Source organism: Pipistrellus kuhlii, unplaced genomic scaffold (genome assembly GCF_014108245.1).
Source record: "Pipistrellus kuhlii isolate mPipKuh1 unplaced genomic scaffold, mPipKuh1.p scaffold_m20_p_42, whole genome shotgun sequence".
Classification (NCBI taxonomy): domain Eukaryota; kingdom Metazoa; phylum Chordata; class Mammalia; order Chiroptera; family Vespertilionidae; genus Pipistrellus; species Pipistrellus kuhlii.
Window position 1 is genome coordinate 31,642 of NW_023425543.1, and position 25,688 is coordinate 57,329.

The 25,688-nt window shown below is 47.6% G+C and overlaps 1 protein-coding gene across 3 annotated transcripts in view; it reads left to right on the plus strand.

The window, feature by feature from the left end:
* The window catches only part of CERS3 (ceramide synthase 3), a 45,614-nt gene that overhangs the window by 15,090 nt on the left and 4,836 nt on the right, over positions 1-25,688 (plus strand). For 2 of the 3 annotated variants that reach the window (XM_036411798.2, XM_036411797.2), the window contains 9 exons: positions 2,609-2,782; positions 8,122-8,236; positions 10,943-11,061; positions 12,092-12,149; positions 13,281-13,331; positions 13,849-13,941; positions 16,444-16,572; positions 17,235-17,341; positions 22,890-23,043. In XM_036411798.2, coding sequence (XP_036267691.1) covers positions 2,610-2,782; positions 8,122-8,236; positions 10,943-11,061; positions 12,092-12,149; positions 13,281-13,331; positions 13,849-13,941; positions 16,444-16,572; positions 17,235-17,341; positions 22,890-23,043 — 999 coding nt within the window. In that variant the 5' untranslated portion in view covers position 2,609. The remainder of the gene's footprint in view (positions 1-2,608; positions 2,783-8,121; positions 8,237-10,942; positions 11,062-12,091; positions 12,150-13,280; positions 13,332-13,848; positions 13,942-16,443; positions 16,573-17,234; positions 17,342-22,889; positions 23,044-25,688) is intronic. The other variant, XM_045572008.1, reaches the window with a different exon arrangement.

Sequence of the window (25,688 nt, forward strand, 5' to 3'; positions counted from 1 at the left end):
GTCCGTCCTTTCTAATTCTTTTTCCATCTGGATATTGTTGAAGTATTGCAATCCTTAGGTAGCTAACACAGCCCGGAGGTCTCATTCTGCTCACCGTGTCAGTCTCGGGTTTTGCACCCCACCCAGCGTCTTCCTGCGGCTGTATCTGGGAGGCCGCAGCCTTTCACACTAGAACGCCAAGAACAAAAAGCCCTCAGTGAGCAGTGGCTGTGAGGGCCACTTCAGATTTGAAATTTAGAGCCGGGTCAGAAATGGGGGAGGAAGAGAAGAAAAGGGACAAATGGGAGCCCAGTGTCAGCAAGATGAAACCAGAGGCGAAACAGAGGGACCGGCTGCCAGCCCCTCGTCGTTACTGTACAAGAAAACCCTACTCCGGGCAGTTCTGCTAAAGTTAAGGTTCACACAGCTGAAGTGAGCCGTCGATTTCAATCAAGAAGGTCAGGAAACGCTAGGTGTGGCTTAGTGGCTAAGCGTCGATCTATGAACCAGGAGGTCACAGTTATTGAACTGCTTGATCCCCAGTGTGGGGTGTGCAGAAGGCAGCCGATCCGTGATTCTCTCTCATTGATATTTGTCTTTCTCCCTCTCCCTTCGTCTCGGAAATCAAAACCAGGTGTGTCAGCCAGTGCTCTTGGTCATAAGCAACTGTGTCCACCTCTTACCATCAAAGCAACGGACTCGATTGGCAGTGACCCCCAGCGTCGGAGGGCCAGACTTGGCTGACTAGGGACAAGGAGGTCAGGAGGGCCAGCGGGCGGGCGGAAAGACAGCTGTATTCTCTAGTAGCTGCTGCCGCTGGACAGCATTGTTGGCTCCGGCCTCAGAGTCCCGGGAGCAGCATCCACTGGCCAAGCCGAGGCCATCCCAGGCCGGCCGCCGGCAGATGGGGAGCTGTCCACCTTGGCTCGGATGGTGGGAAAGATGGTTTCCCTGCTGCCGTGAGGATGGGTGCTGGCTTCCTCCACATGGCACTTCCGGTGCCCAGGCCAGAAACGTGACTCAAATGGGCGGCAGGGGCAGGGCCAGGGGCCTGTGGCCATGCGGCAGGAGAGGCTAATGGCACAGAAGGTTTTTCGCTTCTTTGAAGTCCACCTTAATCTGTTTCATGTTTCGTCGCTTTGCTTTTGATGTCCTACACCAGAAGGCTTTGCCTAACCCAGGGGCGGGGGACGTCCGGCCTGTGGGTCATATCAGGCCGGAGAACTCATCTGGTTTGGCCCTGCCCAGGCAACCGCAGGAGGACTCAACATCCAATAAATCTAGAGCTGTTTTCCTAGCAACGTAAATGTATAGTAAGTGGATTATATTAAGCAAATGATGTTACAAATACCCAAAAGGCCCTTGGCAGGGCAAAGGTTCCCCACCCCTGGCCTAGCCCAGGGTCGCGGAGACATACTCCTTTAGAATCTTCTAGTAGTTCTCTAACTTCCGTCCTCATTTTGCATTGGCTTTTAACTCTTTTGGAGCAGCAGTAATGGATGTTCAATGGTGACTCGGGAAGAAAAAGTGAATAATGAAGATTTCCTTATTTTCTCAATCTGCACGGCATTTCCCAGGGGCCCACCCTCAACTTCTGAATTCCTTCCGTGCCTGTCCCCCTCTCACTGTGTTTGGCTATCGGGCACTGAAGTTACTGTGGCTCTCAACACGTCTTGATTCATTGCTCACATGTGGTGCGCAGGGCACTATTCAGAGCAGCGACTCCTACGTAATCCCCGTAAGCTGTTCCTTTAATTATCTAATCAGAACGATAAAGCTTAGCTGCTCATCTATTCACGGAATTATAAATGTTATAATAAATAAACATTACAAGGTATTTTTATTTCACTGGGCAAATTCATCCATACTGCCTGAAGTCCTATTTTAGGAGTGACCAAACTTTTATATAGAAATTATTATAACAACATAAAAAAAAAAATCTTGCCCAGCCAGTGTGGCTCAGTGGTTGAGTGTCAACCTATGAACCAGGAGATCATGGTTCGAGTCCCGGTCAGGGCACATGCCTGGGTAGCGGGCTCGATCCCCAGTGTGGGGCGTGCAGGAAGCAGCTGATCAATGATTCTCTCTCATCATGGATGTTTCTATCTCTCCCTCTGCTTTCCTCTCTGAAGTCAAGAAAAATATACTTAAGGAAATACTTGTTGGCGTGGACTAATTGGAGCGAATTTTAACATGAAGTAACGTGCTTGTTGTGTATCTGCCGGGAAGTTCTTAGGGCTCTGGTGAAAATGTATTCATATCTGGAGCTGTCGTGGTGCTGACCTTTGGCCTGTTGACGTTGTAGAGCTTATTTTTCATACCATAGAGTCACACAAGAGGAAGGTGCCTGTCCACAACAGTCACATGTATGAACTGTGAAGTATGAACAGTGCTGTTGAACTTCAGTTTGCCCACCACGGCCAAAATGGTTCAATATTGGCAGAGCAATTCTCGCTGACTGCAATGAAGGGATGGGCAACCCATCACATAATACTGTTCTGTTGTTACCCTCTCCTCCCCACCCCCAACGCAGAACTGACTGATTTCAGCATTTTGAGCAAAGGCTCTCATTGTTATCTCAGTTTTATTTGTCCTGCAAATCTAATGTGCTCTTTTTCCATCTCTCCAGAATGTTTCAGACGTTTAAAGACTGGTTTTGGTTGGAAAGATTCTGGCTCCCTCCAGCAATAAAGTGGTCAGACCTCGAGGACCACGATGGCCTCGTCTTTGTAAAACCCTCTCATCTGTACATGACCATCCCCTATGCCTTTGGCCTGCTGATTATCCGGCATTTCTTCGAAAAGTAAGTACTGCTTGTGTGTCTTCCCTTCCCTTTTCCTTCCTGGTTCCAGCTGTAGAATGAGTGTCCCAGTCAGATCCTTGAAGGATCTGCTGATCAGAGGTTGCTGCTGATGGGGTGCAGATTCTGGGGGGCCGTGCATGAAATCAGTGCACACCAACTGTTCCCTAGGAGCCGAACAAATAAAAGGAGAAACAAGTGCTTTAGTTGCACAGTGAGAAAATTGAGGCTGAGGGGTTAAGTATCACAGAGACTGTCAGGGTCAATGACAGCGTGGGAACCCGGCTCACGTTCCCTAGGCCAGGTCTGTGACAAAGGACACGCACCCCGGAAAGACAGTGCTGGAGAGCTCTGCTTAGCATTTCCAAATGCCTGCAGCATAGCAAATGTGGCTCCTTAAAGAGCAAACCTCATCTTGCTTTACTCATCGTTTGTTTTAAAGGTTTATTGAACATTTCAATAGCCGCCCTTCTTTCCAAGGTATAAGGAAGTCAAAGAGAAAAGTAAAATTTGCTTTGTCAGGAAAAGCAAACTTCTTTTTTTTCTTAATTTAAACCGATACGACTTCCAGCCTTCTTATTAAAACTGCACCAGTGTCAGGATAACGGGAGATAAATGTCCATCTGTAATCTCTGTAGCTGTCTCTGTTTCAAAAACCTGTTATTAGCACATTATTTTTTTGGAGCAAAAAGAATATTTGAATGTCAAGAGTTGGAAAAACTTGAGACGAAATCTGATAAAGATCATTCCGTCCAAGACTAACCGTAATGCGGATCATATGTGCATAACCATTTGCAGGGGCCTTATCTCGAGAGTTAGCTTGACCAGCTCTGTTTCACGGACTGCCTGCCTCACAGGTTCCTGTACAAATAGCATCTTCATGTGGGCCCACCACGTGCTTGCCGTTGGGAGGCAGGGAGAGCCCCCGATGCCACGAAACCCTAGCTAGAACATGTGCAAATGTGCCTCCTTTTTGACAGCAGGTCCCGCTTTTTCCTCAGACGTTTGGATTCGTCAGGGAATGCATATTAATAAAGGAGAGTTCCCCCTGGCCTACAGCGTCACTTTGCTTGCCTCGCACGCCTGGTGCTCTCTGCATCAGGCACCCAGGTCCTCTGCTCATTTGCATTGCACATTTCCCACCTTTTTGGGTGGACAGCTCCATTTTCTAGGTTTTGATCGGGACAGAGAGCTAGGAACTTCTGCTGGGGAGGACCAACTTGTTCGCCTTGGTCTGGTCTTGGCCTCGCCAATAACAATTAGGAGGGAATCCAATCCTCTGTTAATTCCCACGACGGTTCCTGAGGCCTCTCAGGGGACTGAGTCAGGTCGGCATCGCCTTATAACTTGAACTCCCAGAATTCCCCGAGGGAGCTCTTCCGTTCTGTGAGCCGAGAGCACTGTGTGTTGTTCCCCGCGTCTCGCTCTTCATGAACGAGAAGTAAGGAAAGGTTAACATGGGAGAGAATGCATGCTTTTAAAAATATGTATATTTTTTTGCCCTGACCGGTTTGGCTCAGTGGCTAGAGCGTCGGCCTGCGGACTGAAGGGTCCCGGGTTCTATTCCGGTCAAGGGCATGTACCTGGGTTGTGGGTGCATCCCCAGTAGGATGTATGCAGGAGGCAACTGATCGAAGTTTCTCTCTTGTTGATGTTTCTGACTATTCCTTTCCCTTCCTCTCTGTAAGAAATCAATAAAATATATTGAAAAAAATGTATATATATTTTTTATCGGTTTCAGAGAGAAAGGGAAAGGAGAGAGATAGAAACATGAATGAGAATCTTTGATCAGTTGCCTCCCACAGGTCCCCTACTGGGGATCAAGCCCACAACTTGGGGCGACTGGGAATTGAACCGTGACTTCCCGGTTCATAGGTCACTGTTCAACCGCTCAGCCACGCCAGCTGGGCAAAAGCATGCTTTTTGAAAAATAAATTTTATTTTTTCCCAGGGTTTGTATAGTTTGTATTATATTAAACCACTTAATATCAAATTATTACTGACACCTTGCATTTAAATAGTAACTTATAGTTGAAGAGGTACATAAACTCACAAATGGTATCATCTCAGTGGAGAAAATGAGAAGTAAGTGACCCAGCCAAGGTGAAACAGAAAGTATGTAAGGAGGAGATTTGGGACTTGAACCCACTTGTTATAACATGAGGTTTAAGGTTGTTGGTTTTCTATTTTCCCCATAACTTCGTGACTTTCACAATGAACTACCCCTGATGGTCAAAGAGAGTAAATTATTATCTCCTAGGAATACAGAAGACACAGCCTCAAGGGATGATAGCAAATGTGAAATTTTCTGGACTATCTTAAAAATTCATGTAACCCTAGCTGGTTTGGGTCAGTGGTTGGAGCGTCGCCTGGCAGGCTGAAGGGTCCAAGTTCAGTTCTGGTCAAGGGTACATACCTTGGTTGCAGGCTTGGTCCCAAGCCCTGGCCGGGGACTGTGTGGGAGGCAACCAACTGATGTGTCTCTCTCCCATCGACGTTTCTCTCTCTGTCTCTCCCCTTCCCTTTCACTCTCTCTAAACAGCAGTAGAAAAGTAGCCTCAGGTGAGGAATAACAACAAAAAGAAGTTAATGTAAATGTGACACTGCGCTTCAGCTTCAGCATATCCCATGTTTATCGGGAGAAGGCTTTCTCCTGCTGTCCTAGGAATTGTGACCAGGCTGTGGTTTGGCTGCTCGCTTTAGCTGCAGGGCTAGCCAGGAGCCTTTAAACCAGGAACGGTGGCCCTCCCCTTTCAGGCTGTAGAGCCAAGTGCAGACAGATCCGGTAAAGGACAGGCAAGTCCCTCGTTTGAAAGTGGCCGACATTTGCTTTGTATTTTAGGATTTCCTTTCCTTACAAATGTTAGTTTGTGGCTTATGGCTGATTTCGTGTGTGTGTGTGTGTGTGTGTGTGTGTGTCTAGAATTGCAGTTTCTAACCAGCGTATCCAGGCACTCTGCACTTATGTGTCTCAAGTGTGATTTAAAGGGATCTGAGCTACTCAAATTTAAACACTTGTGGAATAAACACATTATCTCAGAGTAAATTAAGTTCCCAGAATAGTCCACAGCAGGGGTGGAGCGGAAAAGCCAGAAGGTCATCACTTTTCTTTCCTTAGTTGTGCAGTGAGTAGAGTCCCCATCTTTATCCCTCTCCTCGGCAGCACAGGGCTCAGTGGGCAGCAGTCCATCATTCCTTCAGGAAGGGTGCGTGCAGCAATCTACAGGAGTTCAGGAAGGCTTGCTAGCCCGGCCAGTGTGGCTCAGTGGTTGAGCATCTACCTATGAGCCAGGAGGTCAGTGTTTGATTCCTGTCAGGGCACAGGCCTGGGTTGTGGGCTTGATCCCCAGCAGGGGGCGTGCAGAAAGCGGCCAAATCCATTATTCTCTCTTATCATTGATGTTTCTATCTTTCCCTCTCCTTTCCTCTCTGAAACCAATAAAAATATATATTGTTTTAAAAAAAGATTACTGTCCTCATTGAAACGGTCTCCAAATTTGCACCTTAGACTTAAGTCTTATTTCGATTGCATTCCTGCAGGCATTCTGTTTTCTCCCATAAAATCCTCTGACCAGCTCTGGTCCAGAGCCTTCAAATCCCCGGAGCAAGGCAGCAGCCCCATGCAGCGGGCTATTGTTCCTGGGTAGGAGACGCATTTAAACCTCATCTGCTTAACCTCCGCCTAGGCCTGCCTGCCTTTTGTTCAGTAAAATAGTATTGAAAAGAGGGGGCCACTGGGATTGCAAGGCTTTTGGCTCACAGGTGACCCAGGCTGTGCCAGGTGAAGAGGGGGCGGTTGGGGTGTCCGCCTGGGGCCATGTGAAGGCTCGGCTCTGCAATAGCAGCGAACCTAAGAGACCTTCTGCTGTAATTAATAAACCATGCTCCGAGCCATTTGCATGGGAGCAGAAGTCCACGTGTTTTTTTTTGTTTTTTTCCCTTTTTCCCTCTTGGGCTTTTTTCGACTCCATATCAATAAAATGCAAGTTCAGGCGAGCCTGGGCATGTTAAAAAAAAACACAAGGCCGTATTTCTCTTGTTTAAATTAGTAATAGATATGTTTCTCGTATCACCAAGCATGCTATGGATGTGTGTTTATCCACTGTGTATACTTATCCACATACTTACTCTCACATGACCCTTCTGAGGGGATGTTACCCTCATCTGGCTCCGAGATTGGCTGTGTTCCCTCACCGCATAAGCCTTCTTGGCTCTGCTCTGCTTTGCTTTCTCATTTCTTTCTGATTTCTTCATTTCTAACATCCGAGGAGATAGCACTGAGTGATTCTGATGGAGAACACTACCGTATTAAGCCGCTTTGTATCTGTGTTGTCCCAGTAAAAACAATGAGCTTGTTCTCCAGTAACAATTCTCCGATAGTACGTTGGCTAAATGAACCCATCCCACTATTTATCCAAAACCCTGTCAGATACATTTTTGAGACTCTGTTAGTTTTAAGAACACATTCGTTTTTGTTTCATTTGGACCTATTGTGCAAATAATTAACCACATTTCCCTAATCACAGCATGCTGTCTTTTGTCTGTGTTAAGTAAGACATCTTTTAATTGATTGCTTGATTGGAATTAACTTTTCAACTTTTCCACCTTTCACCCTTGGTTCCTAGTCCCATTCCCCTCCCTGCTGGGTTCTCTTGTTTTGTAAGGCTTTTTGTTTGTATGACCCCGTGAAACATGTGCATACACATAAGTGGTACGTATTGTTAGCTGACACGTGGTACGCGATGAGCCTGTATTCTGCTCCTTTCCCTGAGCATGGCACTGTGGGGTATGGCTGTGCACATGGCTCTGTGTGCATCGCTCGTCTGTTTTCCCACGGCCCTGACATGCATGGGCCCTTTCCAGGAGCACTCAGTCCATCTGGAAGTTGGACTGGTTCGTACATTTTATCAGATTATCCCAGGAAATTTTTATTCAGCTCCTCTGGTTGTAAAAAAATGAATTGAAGGGCTAAGTGGTCATTCATAACTAAAATCTCCAGCATTTAATCAAACACAGAAACTCCTCAGTAAGGATAAGGATAGATCGACCTGGCTGAAGGTGGAGCCTTTGTTAGGCCTGAGGGAAGAATTGGGATCTAATCTTATTTTTAAAAATTTAGTTTTATTGAGATATGATTTATGTAATAAAGTTTCATCCAAAATTGGATGCATTTTGACAAATGTATACAGTCATGTAACCATCACCACAATTATGACAGGAGATTTTTATCAGCCGAAAAACTTCCCAGTGTCCCCATTCAGTCAGCCTCTCCCCTGCACTGGTGTCATTGTGGCTTCATTATCAGATTTTGAACTGTCTTTCATTTTTTTTTTTTCTTTCAGATTTATCGCCACACCCCTAGCAAAGGCTGTGGGTATCAAAGAGGAAGTTCGGAAGATTATACCAAACACTGTCTTAGAGACTTTTTACAGACGCTCTACGAGGAAACCATCTGAGGTAAGTTCATGATCTTGGACATCCAAGGTCATGCGGCTGAGTGACCTTGGCTGAATCTGTAGCGGGAACCTGGCCTCCGCCCTCTCTCCACACTGTTCCCGTTATGCCCTCGCGCCTTCTTTGCCTGTGAACAGAAGATTGAAAACGAGTTTCAGCGGCTGGAACACCTGGAGTCATTGTTCTACTAACTCAGTTCACACGCAGCGTGGACATTTGCGTCACCCTCAAACCAAGAAGAAAAGATGAAGGAAAATAATGAAGATCTCTAACTTACATCGCTTGTAGATTATGAAATTGAGACAATATTTGCAAAGCAGATCATGACAACAAGTTGTCCAAAAAATGCCCATCCATTAAAAATGCTGGCACTTGGGAAGACAGAATATAATAGAGGAAGGCAAAGTACATGACTTCCTAGTGGTTTCAGATGTGGAAACAAAATAATCTCACAATACCTCCCATAGTAACTTGGCTGGTGTCATACCAACAGCGTCTTGTCTGTATTCTGTCTTACACAAAGCCATAAATTTGGCTGAGGTAAGACAAGTTGCTGGGAGAACTAAAAAAATAATAATTAAAAAAAAAATTGCTGCTTCAAGATTCGGGTCTTACCTCTAATGACCTATTCCAAAGCTGTAACGGCAGAAACTGCAGTGGCGACGCATGGAAAACACATGACTCCTTGCAGAGCTGAGTGCGTGGTGCTGAGGGAGCCCCTCCAGCTGTCCTCCGAGGCCTCTGTAGAAACAGAAGTACCCAGAGTGCACAGCGCCGACTCCGGCTGGCTAGCACAGGAGGGTATACAACGCGGGATTGACGAGGCCCAGACGCCGTGCACATCCGCTTCCCAGGAGGGTTCTGAGCTATGACTTCGCACCATTCTTTCGGGCCTGTGTATGTGCAGCTGCGAGGCCATTATTTACACACACGTTTACGTCTCTCTATATATATCTCAATAATAACTTCAAGATGTATTGGGAGTGAGCCCTGGTCGCAGCCCAGAGGCCCCAGCCAACAGATCAATTATTCTGCTGTTGATACAGTGGAGTGAAGGCCGCACGTAGGGGCAGCCCCTTCCCCGGGGCAAGGCCGCAGCGGGAGCGGACGCAGAGACAACAAGTGGGTCGCTCCGGAGGAGCTCTGCCGAGCACGTGGCCCCGGGAGACGGACAGACAGCCACGCGCTGACGGTCACGGAGGCCCCAGCCACAGATTCAGACTTTTCAGAGCAAAGCGCTCTTGCAGTCCCTGATGTCACAGGCGAGCGTGTGAGAGCCATCGAGGTGAGGCCATCTTCTGCTCCTCCGGGGGTTGGCTTGTCCTCCCCTCACACAGCCTCTCCCTCCGGCCTCACTGCTTCTCCCCGAGGCTCCCCTGGTGTCGGAGCTAAACACACAGGCTGTGAGGACAGACTGCCGTCCACACTTCCGGTCTGCTGCAGGCAGGGTGAAGCAGATGAGCCATGCTGTGCCTCAGTTTCCCCCTCTGTGAACTGAACACGATAACATCGCTGCTCTCACAGGGCTCTCCTGAGGATTGGATTAAGTTATTTTTTAATGTGTTTTTTAAAATTGATTTAAAGAGAGAGGAAGAGAGAGGGAGTGAGAGGAAGAAAGATCAATGATGAAAGAGAATCATCGATCAGCTGCCTCCTGCACGCCCCCTCTTGGGGATCGAGCCCACAACCCAGGCATATGCCCTGACAGGGAATCGAATCGCCATCTTTTGGTTTCTGGGTCGGTGCTTAACCATTGACCCCCACCAGCCGGGCAGTATTTCTTGTACTCACATTGGAAAATGAAAGATCAAGAAAGCTAGTGCTTAAAAAAAAAAAAAAAAAAAAAAAAAAAAAAAGGCTCATTTCCCTGTGGAAGCGGAGAGGAGTGTGCCTTTAACACAGCCTGTGTGGAGCGAATGCAGCTCTGCCCGGACCCGTCCGCTCAGCCATTCCTGTGTCCTGCCCGGCCTGTGAGAGCCGATCCTGTGACCTTGGAGCTAATCCATTATCCACACCATTTCCAGTTTTCAGTCAGAGCCTGCAGCCTCTGCTCTCCGGGAGAGGAGCAGTCAGCATTTTTATGTTGTGCAAGCATGACTCTGAGGATTGGAATTCTCTCAGGTCAGTTTGCATTAGGCTCTCCTTCTGACTCGGTGTGAGAGAGACAGCCAGCACCTGTGTGAGCTGCTCCCGTGTTGTCTGCGGGAGCTATCGGACCACGTGAAGTACCAGAAGATGCAGCGGCCCATGTTCTAGTCCTCCCGTGGCTACTGGCTTTCCATCTTGTGCATTTACTGAACTCTCAGGGTTTCCATGCCGATTGGTTTGATCGGCATGTTAAGCTGCTCCTCTGCCTGGTCCCGGGACGCCCGACATAACATGGAGCTGAATGAATGAGCTTGCTATGCAGCCTGAACATACGTGTTGCTACGAACTTATGTAGACTTGATCTCTCTTTGGAACTGAAGAGTTCTGGGATACTAACATTCTCTGTGGTTTTGGGGGCCATGGTGTGTGTGTGTGAGTGAGTGTGTGTGTGTGTGATCCATAAACAAAAGAGGTAAATTCTCTGGAATTTGGCTCCAGTTGGAATGCTGAGTCCCTCTCCCTCCAGTGCACCAGCTCTCGTAATCCAGTCACACTGCTTCTTGACTGCCTGCCAGCCTGACTCTGCTCTTCATCACTCACTCACCGTCTCATCCCTCTCAGGACGATGTGTACGGCCTGGCCAAGAAGTGCAGCCTGACTGAGCGCCAGGTGGAAAGGTGGTTTCGGAGCCGGCGGAACCAGGACAGGCCTTGCAGGATGAAAAAATTCCAGGAGGCTTGGTAAGGAGGACAGTCCAGCTTTTGAAGTGCTACAATTTTTTAAAATACATATTTTTTATTGATTTCAAAGAGGAAGGCAGGGAGAGAGAGAGAGAGAGAAAGAGAGAGAGAGAAAGAGTGAGAGAGAGATATCAATGATGAGAGAGAATCATTGATCAGCTGCCTCCTGCACGTCCCCTGTTAGGGATCAAGCCTGCAACCCAGACACATGCCCTGACTGGGAATCAAACCGCGACCTCCTGGTTCATAGGTCAATGCTCAACCACTGAATCAGGGTCTAAATAAGACCCCTGCGTTACAGTTGGGTTGTGTCTTTTAAGTCTCTTAATGTATAGGTCTTTCTCCATCCACGACAAAAAGATAATTGTTCAAAAAATGCTTTTCCAAGGCAAGACTAAAAAGTTGGGCCACATGGAAACCTCGTCACTGGGAACTAAATGGGGATAAAATGATTTGATAATACATCAAACCATCATTTATTGTGTCTTAGGAAGTACACTAAGCAAATAATAATAATAATAATAATAATAATAATAATATGCCGAAACGTGTCAGCCTGTGGACTGAAGGGTCCAGGGTTCAACTCCCATCAAGGGCATGTATCTTGGTTGCAGGCACATCCCCAGTAGGGGGCGTGCAAGAGGCAGCTGATCAATGACTCTCTCTCATCGATGTTTCTAACTCTCTCTCTCTCTCTTCCTCTCTGTAAAAAAATCAATAATAATAATAATAATAATAATAAAAAACAACTGCCACTTATTGTTGCTTAGTTCCTACTGGACACTATGTTCTGTATTTTTCATAAATTATTTTCAGTTCTTATTACGTTTTGGGGCAAGTTTTGTTTCCATTTTACAAGTGAAGAAGGTAGGCTCCCTGCGGTTAAAACTGAGCTGAAGTGCGGCCGTCCGCCTGGCAGTCTCCCAGTACCGTGGATGGACCCGCCTGCAGCAGGCCGGCTTTCTGCCGCACCGGGTGTGTTTCCCCTCCAGCGCCACCTCCCTTACCGGACTCTCCTATCTCTTGGCAGCTGGCGATTTGCATTCTACTTGATGATCACTGTGGCTGGAATTGCATTTCTTTATGATGTAAGTTGTCTTTTTGATATTTTTGACTGGAACTTGTCTTTAATCTTTAAAATCCCTGCCCTTGACTCCCCGAGGATCTAGTGCATTCCAGGAGATAGCAGCTCGTAACCCTCCCACCCTCCGAGGCCTGGAGAGTGGCCTTCCCAGGCTGTCTCCCAGCACCTCCATTAAACTGTGCATCTGCCAAGTTCCTCCTTACCCCAGTCTCTCCCTGCGTCCAGTTAGGCAACTCACGCACCCCCTAAGCTGGACTCCTGACAATCCCAGAACAGGCCTGGTACATCCACATTGGGGATTTTAGCACATTTCCCCCCACCGCCAGGAATGTCCTGCTCCGCCTATCTTTCTCTACCTACCCAATCCAACCAGCATCATAGCAAATGCCACTTGTCCCATGAAGACTTTCCTTACTCATCTATCAAAAACTAAATCTCTCCTTACCATCTACACGAATAAAAGAGAAAGATGCAAATTGACTGTACGTTCACAGTGCCCACCAGCCAATTAGGAGTAACTATGCAAATTAACCCAACAAAGATGGCGGGTTAATTTACATACACAATTGCCGAGAGGCCGGGGGCATTTCATATTGCTGCAGCCACTCTGGGGCTCTGGGCAGCGTGGGAAGGCGGGAAGGAGCTCGGGCCAGAGTAAAGGCGGTGCTGGCAGCCAGGGGAAGGAAGGCCCATTTTTGCATGAATTTTCGTGCATCAGACCTCTAGTTATGTAAATAATTACTAAGTGATTATAAACTTAATGGTACATTGTTCATAGACAATAAAAGACAGCCAGCTTTTAGAGACTTCTCTCAGTTTCTCTTCAGATACTTTATTGCTCCAGATTATCTGATTGCTACAGAAGCAGTCATAGATTTGGTTCGAAAATCAGTTTGTTAGAAGAGGCATTTGTTTGAAATGATTTGCTCTGTGAGACAGGGCGGGTTTTGGCCCCACATTCACTAATCCAGGGTGTTGTATAGCGACGTGTGTGGATATCTTCAGAGGGAGAGACATGCAGCGGGATGTACAAACGCATCTTTCTGCCTGTGCCTGCCCCTGTCAGTACCATCAGGAGGAGCTTGCATTTTCTGCTGAAGCTAGCCTTTGATTCTGACAAACTTTTTCCCCCCAGAAACCTTGGGTGTATGACCTCGGGGAGGTGTGGAATGGCTATCCCAGACAGGTAAGGACCTCTGATGTAGCCCCCACTGCTTCAGCCCTCAGACCCCCAATGCTGTCCCCCCGAGTTAGGTCTGCGTCCCTGTCTGTCCTGCTCTGTCCTCGTCTGCAGGCCTTTTTCTCCTTCTCTGTTGGAACGGACTCGTTCTCACTTACCCATCACGTGTCTCATTCTGTTAGTCTGTGTCCAGCTCATTCTGTGTTTGAGTTTAAATTTACCGCCTTGCTATTTTTATCTTCTATTTGTACCGCCTTATGCGTTTCCCTTTTTTAAAAAAAATTATTTTCTTTTCTTACATTTTTATGGGACAGTCAAGTTTTAAAAAATTATTATTCCACTTCTTCCCTTATATAGCTTTTCATTTATGCATACTTTATTATTTTAGTAATTATCCTAGAGATTACCATATACATCCTTGAATTATTAGGATTAATACAGATTTGGGTTCCTGGGGAATGTTATATCAATAAGTATAAAATGAGTTACATGGCATTAAAGCGAATACTCTCATTTTTCTCAGCCCTTGCTGCCATCCCAGTACTGGTACTACATCCTGGAAATGAGTTTTTATTGTTCTCTCTTATTTAGCCTGGGCTCCGATGTGAAGAGGAAGGTAAGTGTCTCACTTACAAAGTTACTTTATTCACTATTTTTCCAAAGTTTTTATCCCCTACTCCAAACCTCAATCTTTAAATTGTATTTTATATGTGTTAAGTTCTAGTTCATAGTTTTGTGGGTTGTTTCTGTTTTTTTGTTTTTTGCTTTTTATAGCACATAGAATAATGCAAATTATATTCATACTTGGGTGCGTAGGTATTTGTAGTGGAACATTATATAAACACTAGAGGCCCAGTGCATGAAATTCATGCACTCGGGCGGAGGTTCCTGTGCCCTCTTTCAGTCCCAGAGCCCTGATGGATATCCTTAGCACTGGTAGTCAGTGCGCATCAATAGCAACCAGTCGTTCCACTGTTGATTTGCATATTAGCCTTTTATTATATAGGATTAACACTGAAACTAACTGAGTCATTTTCTCAAGCTACAGAATTGAAAAAAATCATTTTAGGTACGCACACGCGCACACACACACACACACACACACACACATATACTTACATCAGGTAGGTTGATCCTGTAATGATTCTGTCTTTTTTGATTTCTTAAGGCAATAAAACCTTTGATTTTCTTTCAGTAGTTGATTTTTCTTTATCATGTACAGGTGCATTGAGTCTTTTTAAAAAAATTAAGTGTAGGTATATGTCACATGTTTATAAACACATATCTTCGGAGACATAAAACGGTTAGGAGGTGGGTAAAGCACAGACTCTGGGGTCAGATTGCTTGGGTTTGAATCCCTCGTTTGACCCTCACTAACCTCTTGAGCTAGATAGTTAAACCCCCCAACCTGGATCTGCTTGTCTATGGCACGGAGTGGAACAGAGTTCCTGTCTGCTCCTGTTGCTGTGGGGATTAAGCAAGTTAAACCACATGAAGCACTTCCTGGTATACAGTAAGTGCTCAATAAATTAGGCTATTATTATCATCATGCTTAGTCTCTTACTTTGGCCACAAGGAAACTGAAATCTTGAAAGTTTTTTTTTTTAAAGCACTCTTTTGAAATAGTCACATACCATACAACTCACCCATCTAAAGCGCATAATTCGGTGGTTTTGAGTCTAGTCACAGACTTCTGCCGTCGTCACCACAGTCAAATCTGAGAGCGTTTCATCACCTCAGAAATGAATGGCTCTGGCGGTCAGTTCCCATTTCTTTTAACTCCCGCGGCCCCGGGCAACCACTCGCCTGCTTCTTGTCTCCATGGATTTGTCTCTTCCGGACGTTTCATATAAATGGAGTCACACAGTATGTGTTCTTTTCGTATTTGGCCTCTTTTCCTTAGCACAGTCTTTGCAGAGTTTATTCCTGTTGTAGCACGTGTCAGTATTCCATTTCTTTTCTTTCTTTTCTTTCCTTTTCTTTCTTTTCTTTTCTTTTCTTTCCTTCCTTCCTTCCTTCCTTCCTTCCTTCCTTCCTTCCTTCCTTCCTTCCTTCCTTCCTTCCTTCCTTCCTTCCTTCCTTCCTTCCTTCTTTCTTTCTTCTTTCTTTCTTTCTTTCTTTCTTTCTTTCTTTCTTTCTTTCTTTTTTTTAAAAATAGTCCTTATATGGATATCCACTTACCAGCTGATGGCTATTTGGGCTGTTTCCACCTTTTTGGCTATTATGAACAAAGCTGCCATGAACATTCAGATACAGAAGTTTTCAAGGACATATGTTTTTATTTCTCTCGGGTACATACCTCAGAGTGGAATTGCTGGGCTCCACGTTAATTCTATGGGTAACCTTTTAGGGAACTGCCCCACCACTCAACAAAGCAGCCACCTCTAACAGCAGTTTGCAGGGGCTGCCATTTCTCCACATTCTTGCCAACACTTACTGCTTATTTTTTGTTATAGCGATTCTGGTGGCTGTGAGGCAGGTAGCATCTCTCTCCTGTGGCCTTAATTTGCATTTTCCTGATGGTTAATGAGGTTGAGCGTATTTTCAAGGACTTATTGGCCATTGGTACATCATCGCTGCAGAAAACCTTTGTGTTTTTATGCTCAATTGTAGCACCTCTTTAAGCCTGGATTGGCTAGGTTATTCCACTTTTATTTGTTATCTCTTTCGGATGCAACACCTCTTATTTCATTGGTTGTGTAGTGTTTCTTATAAGTCTGTTTCCCTTCTGGGAATTAGACACGGAATAAACAACACATGTAAGTGTACACAGGAATATGGTGTGTGTGTGTGTGTGTACATATACCCAGTGTGGGGCTGCCAGGACTTAGAGGACAGATTCCAGGGGATCTCTCATAGTTAAGTGACTTTATCAGTGAGGGCAGTTCTTGTCCTATCTCCCTCACAAGGATTATATTTAGAATTAAAGTGAAAGCATTTTACACATTTTAAAACATGTAAATGGTATTAGTTTTTAAATCCTCCTCCTCCTCCTCCTCCTCCTCCTCCTCCTCCTCCTCCTCCTCCTCATCATCATCATCATCATCATCATCAGTTCTTCCAGTGTTGGGAACTAATAGCACTTCCTTAATGTCTTCCACTTCCCCCCATCCTGCAGGATTTCCTCGCTCACGTCATCCACCACCTGGCTGCGCTCAGCCTGATGAGCTTCTCCTGGTGCGCTAACTACATCCGCAGCGGGACCCTGGTGATGATTGTGCACGACGTGGCCGACATCTGGCTGGAGGTACACGCTTGCCATCACCCATGGTAACACAGGGCGCCCCGGGCTGCAGGGCCCTCACGGCAAGCAGCATGTGTGAGCGGGCGTCCAGCGGGGCCGTGAGCCCCGAAAACAGCTACAGCCCACAGCTGGCTCTGGTCCCATAGCCTTCAAGCTCAGAGAAACAAAACTTTTATTTTTACTTTTAGAATATATTTTTGTTGATGTCGGAGAGGAAGGGAGAGAGAAAGAGAGAGAGAGAAACATTAATGATGAGAAAGAATCATAGATTGGCTGCCTCCTACACGCCCCCCTCTGGGGATCGAGCCCACAACCCCGGCATCAATCCCCAGCCCTGGTTGGGGCGTGTGTGGGAGGCAACCAATCAGTGTGTCTTGCTCACATCAATGTTTCTCTCTGTCTCTCCTCCACCTTCCAGTCTCTCTAAAAAAAAAAAAAAAAAAAAAAAAAAAAAAATTAATAGAAAAAATATCCTCGGTTGAGGATTAAAAAGACACCCTACAAATAATACCTCAAATCTTGTTTCATCTGTTTCCCCACTCGCACTCCACCTTTCCCCCGATTGTTTGGAAGCAAAGCCCAGACACTCCATCATTTACAAGTGTTTAATTTTAGAAATGTGTACTCATATTTTATCTGAACACCATTTGTTCCTTTGCTTTCAGTCTGCCAAGATGTTTTCTTATGCTGGATGGAAGCAGACTTGCAATACCCTGTTCTTCATCTTCTCCGCCATATTCTTCATCAGCCGCCTCATTATCTTCCCCTTCTGGTGAGTAGCCGGCGCCCCGCGGCCCGTCCCCGCGCCCAGGTGGCCTGGCACGGGGGTCAGGTCGGAGCATTGGCCTGCCTTTCCTGATCTCCAGTTCTTTGTGCCAAGTTCAGTGGGAGAAAGACCATGAAGGGGCCCTTTTCAAGTATAATCAAAGCAGTGCCGCACAGCTGGTGTGGCCCAGTGGTTGAGCCATGAACCAGGAGGTCTCGGGTCGATTCCCAATCAGGGCACCTGCCTGGGTTGCAGGCTCGATCCCCAGTGTGGGGTGTGCAGGAGGCAGCGATCCATGATTCTCTCTCATCATAGATGTTTCTATCTCTCTCCCTCTCTAAAATGAAAAAAATACACACACACACACACACACGCACACACGCACACATATATATAAATACACACACACACAGACACTTATATTTATGTCACACTGACACCTGCCACCGTGGAAGAGGTGACAAGGGAGAGAGAAACTGCTCCTCCTCCCCTCTGCCTGGCCGTGACTGTGGCTCTTCCTTGTGATGAACAGCTTTTCCAGTTATTCCAGTGAATGCCCTTGGCCGGCTCTTTAACGGAGAGGCATGTTCTGTGTCAAAATTATAGTGATTATAACCGCCATTAATTGCAGGCCAGCCCCTGAGTTAGGCCCTCGGTCTGTCTCGGCACTCGTCTGCACAGCAAACCCGACGGCTGCTGTGGCTCCCGGCTCATGGGTGAGGAAAGTGATACTCTCTCCACTCTCCACCGTCCCTGGTCCCCACCGTGGTCCACGTGTCCTTTCCATGCTGATTGGCTCTTGATCCTGGGGCTGGCGGTGGAGAGCCCGTGTCTTCCCTGACAGCCATCCCTCCGGCAAAAAGCTCCGTGCTCCATGTGTGGGCTGACAGAAACCGGGAGGAAACTGGGAGGCCGTCTTTGATGGTTTGGAAGGAACAGTTTGTCACCAGACAGAGTCTGGGGCTAGCCTAGGAGTCTCAGATCCTCTCGGCAGAAAACCTAGGGCTACTGAAGTTCCAGCGTTCTGGCAAGAGCCAAGACCAAGGTAAGGCCAGAGTCCTGGTGGAGGGACTGTACCCTTGACCAGCATCCAGGGAAGTCTGGGCAGAGAAGACAGGGCGCTGCCCTCCCTTGGGGAGCAGCTGCATTCTTTTTATTTTTCATTTTTAATTGATTTCAGAGAGGGAGAGAGAGAGAGAAACATCAATGATGAGAGAGAATCTTTGATCAGCTGCCTCCTGCACGCCCCTTACTGGGATCACACCCACCACCTGGGCATGTGCCTCACCGGGAATCAAACCGAGACCTCCTGGTTCTTAGGTTGATGCTCTACCACTGAGCCACACCAGCTGGGCACATCTGCATTCTTTAAACCAGGACTGCATGTCTTGATTAGACATTTTCTGGCCAGGAGAGGCAGAGTGCAGCGGTTAAGTTCATGGATGCAAGTCAGTCCTGAGTTCAAACCCTGGCTCTGTACTTACTGCCTGTGTGATCGTGAATAGGTTCGATCATTTATCTGCACCTCAGTGTTGTCATCTGTGAAATGGAAATAAGGGTCGTCATGAGGCTTAGCTGAAGTAACACATACAAAATCGTTTTGAGCAGTGTCTGTGACAGTATCAGTAAATGCCAGCTATTGTTACTAAAATGATTAATGAGTCTTGTAGACTTTGGAGTTTAATCTGGAATCCAATCTGAGATCCAGGCTTGTTCTCCTCTTCTTGGTTGATGGATCACATTACTGCCACTTTGCTTTGGCTGAGCAAGTGTGCTTGTGAAATCAGAAGATCGCACGATAGTCATTAATGATGGGATGGATATTGTTGAGGATAACAGTTGTGGCTTTTCAGGGTGAGTTGCATGGTACTCCATGTCCAGGATTTGCCCATCACTGACTCCTGTTATGGTCCCCGTGTCCCCACTCTCTGTACCCTCCTAGCAAACCTGCTGAAAATGTAGTGGCTTACGACAGCGGTGAGCACACTTCTGTGAAGGGCCGTGGAATAACGATTTTAAGCCTCTGAGGGCCACATATGGTCTCTGCTGCATACTTTTCTCCGTATTGTTTCGTTTCTTTTAAAATGTGCCAAACCCAGCTTAGCTCACAGGCTGTAGAAAATGGGTCGCAGGCCAGATTTTGCCCACAGTTCATAGTTTGCAGACCTCACTCTTAAAAGTACAACGTTTATTGATTATTATTATCGCTATGGTTCTGGGAATTGACTGGCCTCAGCTGCGTGGTTTGCATTCATGTGGTTTCAGGCAGATGGCGGCTGGAAAGTCAGCTGAGGTTTTCTTGAAGGCTCCCTTACCCACATGGTGGAGGTAACACATGCAAGACGTGGCTGATGCTGATGGTTGGTTAGGGCTGCAGCTGGGCTGTCAGATGGGGGAGCTACACACGGCCCCTCCGTCGGCCTGACCTCTTCATAACTCAGGAGCAACTGAGGCAGTCCAGCCGGCGTGGCTCAGTGGCTGAGCGTTGACCCATGAATCGGGAGATTACGGTTCAATTCCTGGTCAGGACACATGCCCGGGCTGCAGGCTCCATTCATTGTGAGGGGCATGCACGAGGCAGCCGATCCATGATTCTCTCTCATCGTTTAAGTTTCTCTCTCTCTCCCTCCCCTTTCCTCTCTGAAATCAATAAAAACATATTTTTCAAAGTAAAGAGAGAGCGGGGCAGATGCTGTGTCTCTCTTATAACCTCGCTTCAGAAGTCACACCAAGGCACTTCCAGCCTGGTTTTCTGCAGAGGGTCTGGGTCAGGGGGTCCGGCTCGTATGAAGGGAAGGAGAATTGGGCTCCATTTCTGGATTGGAGCAGTGTCAGAGAATCTGTGGATGTATTTCGAAAGCAAGCCCCAGGGAACACGTCGGCCGGGAGCTCCTTGAGGGCCTCTGGTGCTGTGCTGTGGCTGGCTTGTGCTTTAGCATCGAAGGACGCTGCCTCCCACTTTCCCATGAAGCCACAGACCCATACACACGCTTCCTCCCGCCCGGGAAACAGCTGGGCTTGCGTGACTGTGGAGGTGGTGCGCTGCTTTCCCACACATCTCTGACTTTAAAAATCCCACGACTGAGAACTCATTCCCATGCCTGCGTTTCTGCATCTCAAGGAGCATTAGTCACATGCATCTGGCATGGTCTTGACCTTGACTCTCCAGTGAGGTCACAGAGCAGCCCATAGCACGGTTTGCTGTCTTCGGGGAGTTAGAGATGGCAAGTCAACCAGTCTTAACAGACTTGACCATGAATGTCTCTTCCGCCGGTAAGAATGTTCCTGTGCCGCTGCTGACCGATGCACATGGTCTGGAGCGAAGGAAACCTATTGGAAGTCTGGGAGCTGGGTTTTCAAGGCTTTTGGAAAGACTCCATTGCCATGCCTTGTTCTCTAGCTTAAGTAGCTTCCCCCAAACCTGTTACACCATCCATCACCTTGTGACAGCAGAGAGGAAAAGCGAGTCCCTATTGCCTGATTCAAGAATCTATCCCTGAGCACGCTCCTTTGCAAGGCGGGCTGAGGAGTCCGGGTCGGTGGGGGTCTCCCACCGAGCAAACCACGCGCAGAGGAGAGACGGTTTGGGGGTTCAGACGTTTCAGAGCTGCGGTGGGAGCCGTGTGCAGCCCCGTCGCTCTAGTCTTCCCAACCGCCTTTGCTGCACCCGTGGGGTGAGATTGAAGGTTGCTCAGGGAGAAAGCAGATCCATGTGAAGCCTTTCTGGAAGCTTCACGGGGAAGGACTGGTGCTTGCACATTACGCCTGTCTCCCTTCCTTTGGCTTTTCCTGGATTTCCCAGCCCAAAGCACACGTGCGTTCCCTGGGGGCTTTCCTCTGGCATCTGCACCCGCTGTTCCCGCTTCCCCGCTCCTGCTCCTCTCCGGGTGTTACTGCGCTGCCTCAGCCACCGGCAGCCCGAGTGAGAGACCCGGGCTTTCTAAGCACTGTTACTCCCAACCGCAGGCAGAAACTCCGCTTGGCATTGTCCAAAGGCTTTAATCGAATTGCCTGGTTGCCCTATTGGTTTGCATGTTTATTCAGAAGTGTTTCAATAGGCTTGTGTTTTTTTGTGTTTTTTTTTTAAATACATATTTTTATTGATTTTATAGAAGACAGGAGAGGGAGAGAGCCACAGAAGCATCAATGATGAGAGAAAACCATGGATCGGCTGCCTCCTGCACACCCCACACTGGGTTGGAGCCTGCAATTTGGGCATGTGCCCTGAACGGGAATTGAACCGTGACCTCCTGGTTCATGGGTTGATGCTTAGCTATGGAGCCACACCAGTCAGGCTAAAGACTATTAATACTGACCTTAAAAAGAACTTTTTCCCCCGCGAAAACAAAATCATCTCCTACTGTGAATAATACCCAGATCCTTAGCTCCAAGGGTAGATATGCTTGTGGAACTTTGTTTTCCACCACTGGTCCCCTGGCCGTCATTCAGGTGGTCACCTGAGGGTGGTGAGAACATGGAAGTGCTCAGAATGGCGACCAGAGAGAGGCCAGTTTAAGGAAAGAAAAGACTAGCTGATGCGCGTCACAAGGCGCTGAGTGAATGAAAGTCGGGCAGAGCCGGCTCTCGGGCTGGGGTCGGCTCCCAGGACCCTGTCCACCAGGGGAAGGAGGGACCGTGCAGGGTGAGAAGACTCCGGGGAGGCCGCCACTCCCCAGCCTACGCTGCAGATGCGTATCTCAGAACCAGACTTTCCAGTCCGCCCCTCGGGCAGAAACAGTGCGTGGCCTCCGAGGTGCTCCTCCCCGACCCCCCAGCCCGGCCCCTGCCGTGTGTACCTTTAAGAGGGCGGCACAGCCTCTTCATGTCAGAGCCTCTTAGGGGATGGGCCTCAGCCACATCCAGCCCTTCTCCTTCCCTCCTTTACTGCTTTAGAAACAACGCCAGCTTCCTGACAATCCCATTTATTCTAGGAACTCTCACTGTGCCCTTCACCCCGATTCACTGGTTCGTGTTGGTCCCCTTTGCTCTGTCATTCCTTCTCTCTCTTCTCTCCCAACACACACACTGCGTCCAGGAGCCTGTGTATGAAACCCGGGAGCACGCGGTTCCCTTAGAAAGTGGGAGGAGCCATAGAATTGCTGCTTCTTTCAGAGCCTCTTTTATCCGGAAAACTGACTTTTGTAGAATTCCCCATTCACCTTTGATGCCACATAATGAGACTGTGTCGTTAGGTAGTAATAACCCCATATATCCACACATGATCTTGTTTGTTCTCCAGATCTGGGAGGGGGAGTGGGGTCGGTGCATGCTCTTCTGTTTGCAGAGAGGAAACCGAGGCCCCAGAGCATCGGGGCACAGGCTTGTGGCCATAAACATCCCCCCAGCTCTACCTTTCCTCCCAGGAGGCAGAGCGCTTGCCAATAATGACATAAAAGGCAGTGCTGTCATATGGTTGTGTACTGAGCAGTTCCTGGACATCGTTAGAGATGAAATGAATGCTGTATGCTTGGGAGGAAAAACAAGCTATTCTCTCGCTGAGAATTCCCAAGTACTCGGACCTGAACGAAGCTCTCTCGTCTGCTTGGTTTTCCAGGATCTTATATTGCACGCTGGTGATCCCGATGCTCTACCTGGAGCCGTTCTTTTCCTACATCTTCCTCAACCTGCAGCTCATGGTCCTGCAGGTCCTGCACCTGTACTGGGGCTACTTCATCCTGAAGATGCTCAAGAGATGCATTTTCACGAAGGTGAGTGCTGTCCGCGTCTTATTCTTTTTTTTTTTAATATATGTTTCTATTGATTTCATTTTTTAGTATTTTAAAAGTTTATTTCAGAGGGGAAAAAAGAGAGAGAGACATCGATGAGAGAGAATCATTGATCAGCTGCTTCCTGCACACCACCCACTGGGGGTTGAGCCTGCAGCCCGGCATGAGCCCTGACTGGGAATCTAACTGTGGGGACCTCTTGGTTCATAGGCTGACGCTCCCATCCAAGTACTAACCAGGCCCGACCCTGCTTAGCTTCTGAGATCAGATGAGATTGGTCACGTTCAGGGTGGTATTGACCCTCAACTTCTGAGGCACACCGGCTGGGCATTGTTATTCTTAGCAAGTAGACTTCAGTGCCAGATTGAAGGTGAGGCCCAGCAGCGGGATATTCTACTTAATTTATAGTTAACCAGAATTATTATTTTTTTAACATTTTGATCATTATTAAAAAATTTTTTTTTCTAAATTTAGCTAGATTTTTCATTAAGTAGGTCTCAAAGGTGCTTTTAAGAAATAGCTTTTCTTAGAGGACAAGTTAATTTCAAGAGATTTTTATCTAAAACTTGATTGCTGCTTTTTAAAAAATGTCCTAATGAGTCTAGATTTGCTCCAAGTTGAGACGAGCTTTATGGTGACAGTTGAACAATATTTTAGAGCATCTGATTTGCATATAATGTACTCCCCCGAGTTTTCTCCTACTCTCTGAAATACTGCATATCATTTGGCAATAATTTTTTCCTGAAAACATCTGTTTTCCTAAACAACACAACGATAGGACAGTTCAGACAATAGAATATGGTTTTGTTTTGAGCTCAGCTCTGGATGTTAACTTCAGAACAGGGAGGAGCGGGCCTCAGCCATGAGCAAGTCCGCATCTGGGGCATAGTTACCTGTAGTGACTGTCTGTGTCAGTAGGAAGTGCTTCATGGACTAGGCGGGACTGGACTTGGCCTTGGAGGCAAGTTAAACAAAATCAGATCACAGCCTCCCTTTGTGTGTGTAAACCATACATCTGAGGCTCGCAAGGCTCTTTCCCAGTGAAAGGTGGGCCCTCTGTGTCTGACAGCACCGCATCCTCGTCAGAAAGAGGGCCCTGCAGGCCGTGGAGATGCTGGCCACCTGTCTGATGAGCTCACGCTCCCCTCTGATTAACTCCGTTCCCACCGGAGGAAGTGCCTGGGCCTCGGGGACCGCCGAGGAGCAGACAGTTACGTGGACATTGCGATAACTGACCTTCCACCGTGTCTTCCCTTCTCCATCTAGACAGAGCGGTGGGAAACCAGGCTCCATCTGCATGTTTCCCACACCCAATTCTGAAAGCTGTGTGTTTTTTTTAAAAAAAATCTAAATTACTGACCTGAGCTTGTTTTCCTGAGAGTAGATTCTCCATTAAGGTTGGAGTGCCAAGAAAACATTTCATTGACTGGTTCTAGTCTATTAACATTCTAAAGAGTTCTCCCGTCCTCCGGCAGAGCTGCCTTATCTCCAAGTGACTGATAACCTTGAAGTGACTGAGATAAGGATACGACTGAGCTGCTAGACAGCTGCGAGGCCCGGGGTTGGAGGGAGGGAAGGAGACCGGGCTGAACCGCCTTAGCTGTGGGTTAGGCCTCCCGGAGCTCTGTCCCTGGGCAGGGACTGTCCATTCCCTGGTGTGGGTCAGCAACCACAGGCCCGGAGGGAGCCTGCAGGACAGAACTCGAAGTCCCTGATGGCTCGTACCAGGCCTGAGTAAAAGCCCAGCGGGCCGGGGGCTGTGGACAGGAAGTGCTGGTTTCCCGTGCTGCGCTGTGGAAAAGCTGCTTCCAGTTGCGAGCTGACAGTGGCGGCGGAGGCCCCCAGCCCCTCGCCGCGGTTCCGATGACTTCAGCTGGCGAGCATGTGCACTCCGCTCTCCGCGGTGGCAAACCTGGCTGCGAAACCGGCCTGTTCCTCCCAAGCCTGGGCCGCCTGTGAAAGCATGCTGCTTCAGGCAGAGTGCGTTCATGGCACGGGGGGAGGGGACAGGGCCCTGGGGAGGGGACTGAGGTGACAGTTGACATTCTTAGAGCAACAACAACGAACAAGTCAGTTTTCAGCAATATTTCATAAATATTGAGTATGTAACACAACTTAGTTGTTACTAAAGTGACAAATCCTTCCATATTTACTACATGGGATTGCAGAAGATTGTAGGCCTCCAAAAATTTCTCTTAAATCGTATAACAGAGAGTGAGAATTTGTCCCTTTAAGTCTCTTCTGCCTGGTGGGCTCTTCGTAAGTACTTTTGAATATGCAAATGTATACATAACTGCGGGGAGCAAACCACGCTGTTTGGGTAGAAAGTTAGAGAATAATTTATGAATCTTTTTACGGTCTCCACGAGTTTGCATGGTAGACTGCAAAAGACAAAAGTGGTTATACTTCTTTCTTTGAAAAATATATTTTATTGATCTAGAGAGGAAGGGAGAGGGAGAGAGAGTTAGAAACATCAATGGGAGAGAAGCATCAACCAGCTGCCTCCTGCACTCCCCCTACTGGGGATGTGGCCGCAAACAAGGTACATGCCCTTGACCAAAATCAAACCTGGGACCCTTCAGTCCCCAGGCTGAAGCTCTATCCACTGAGCCAAATCAGTTTTGGCT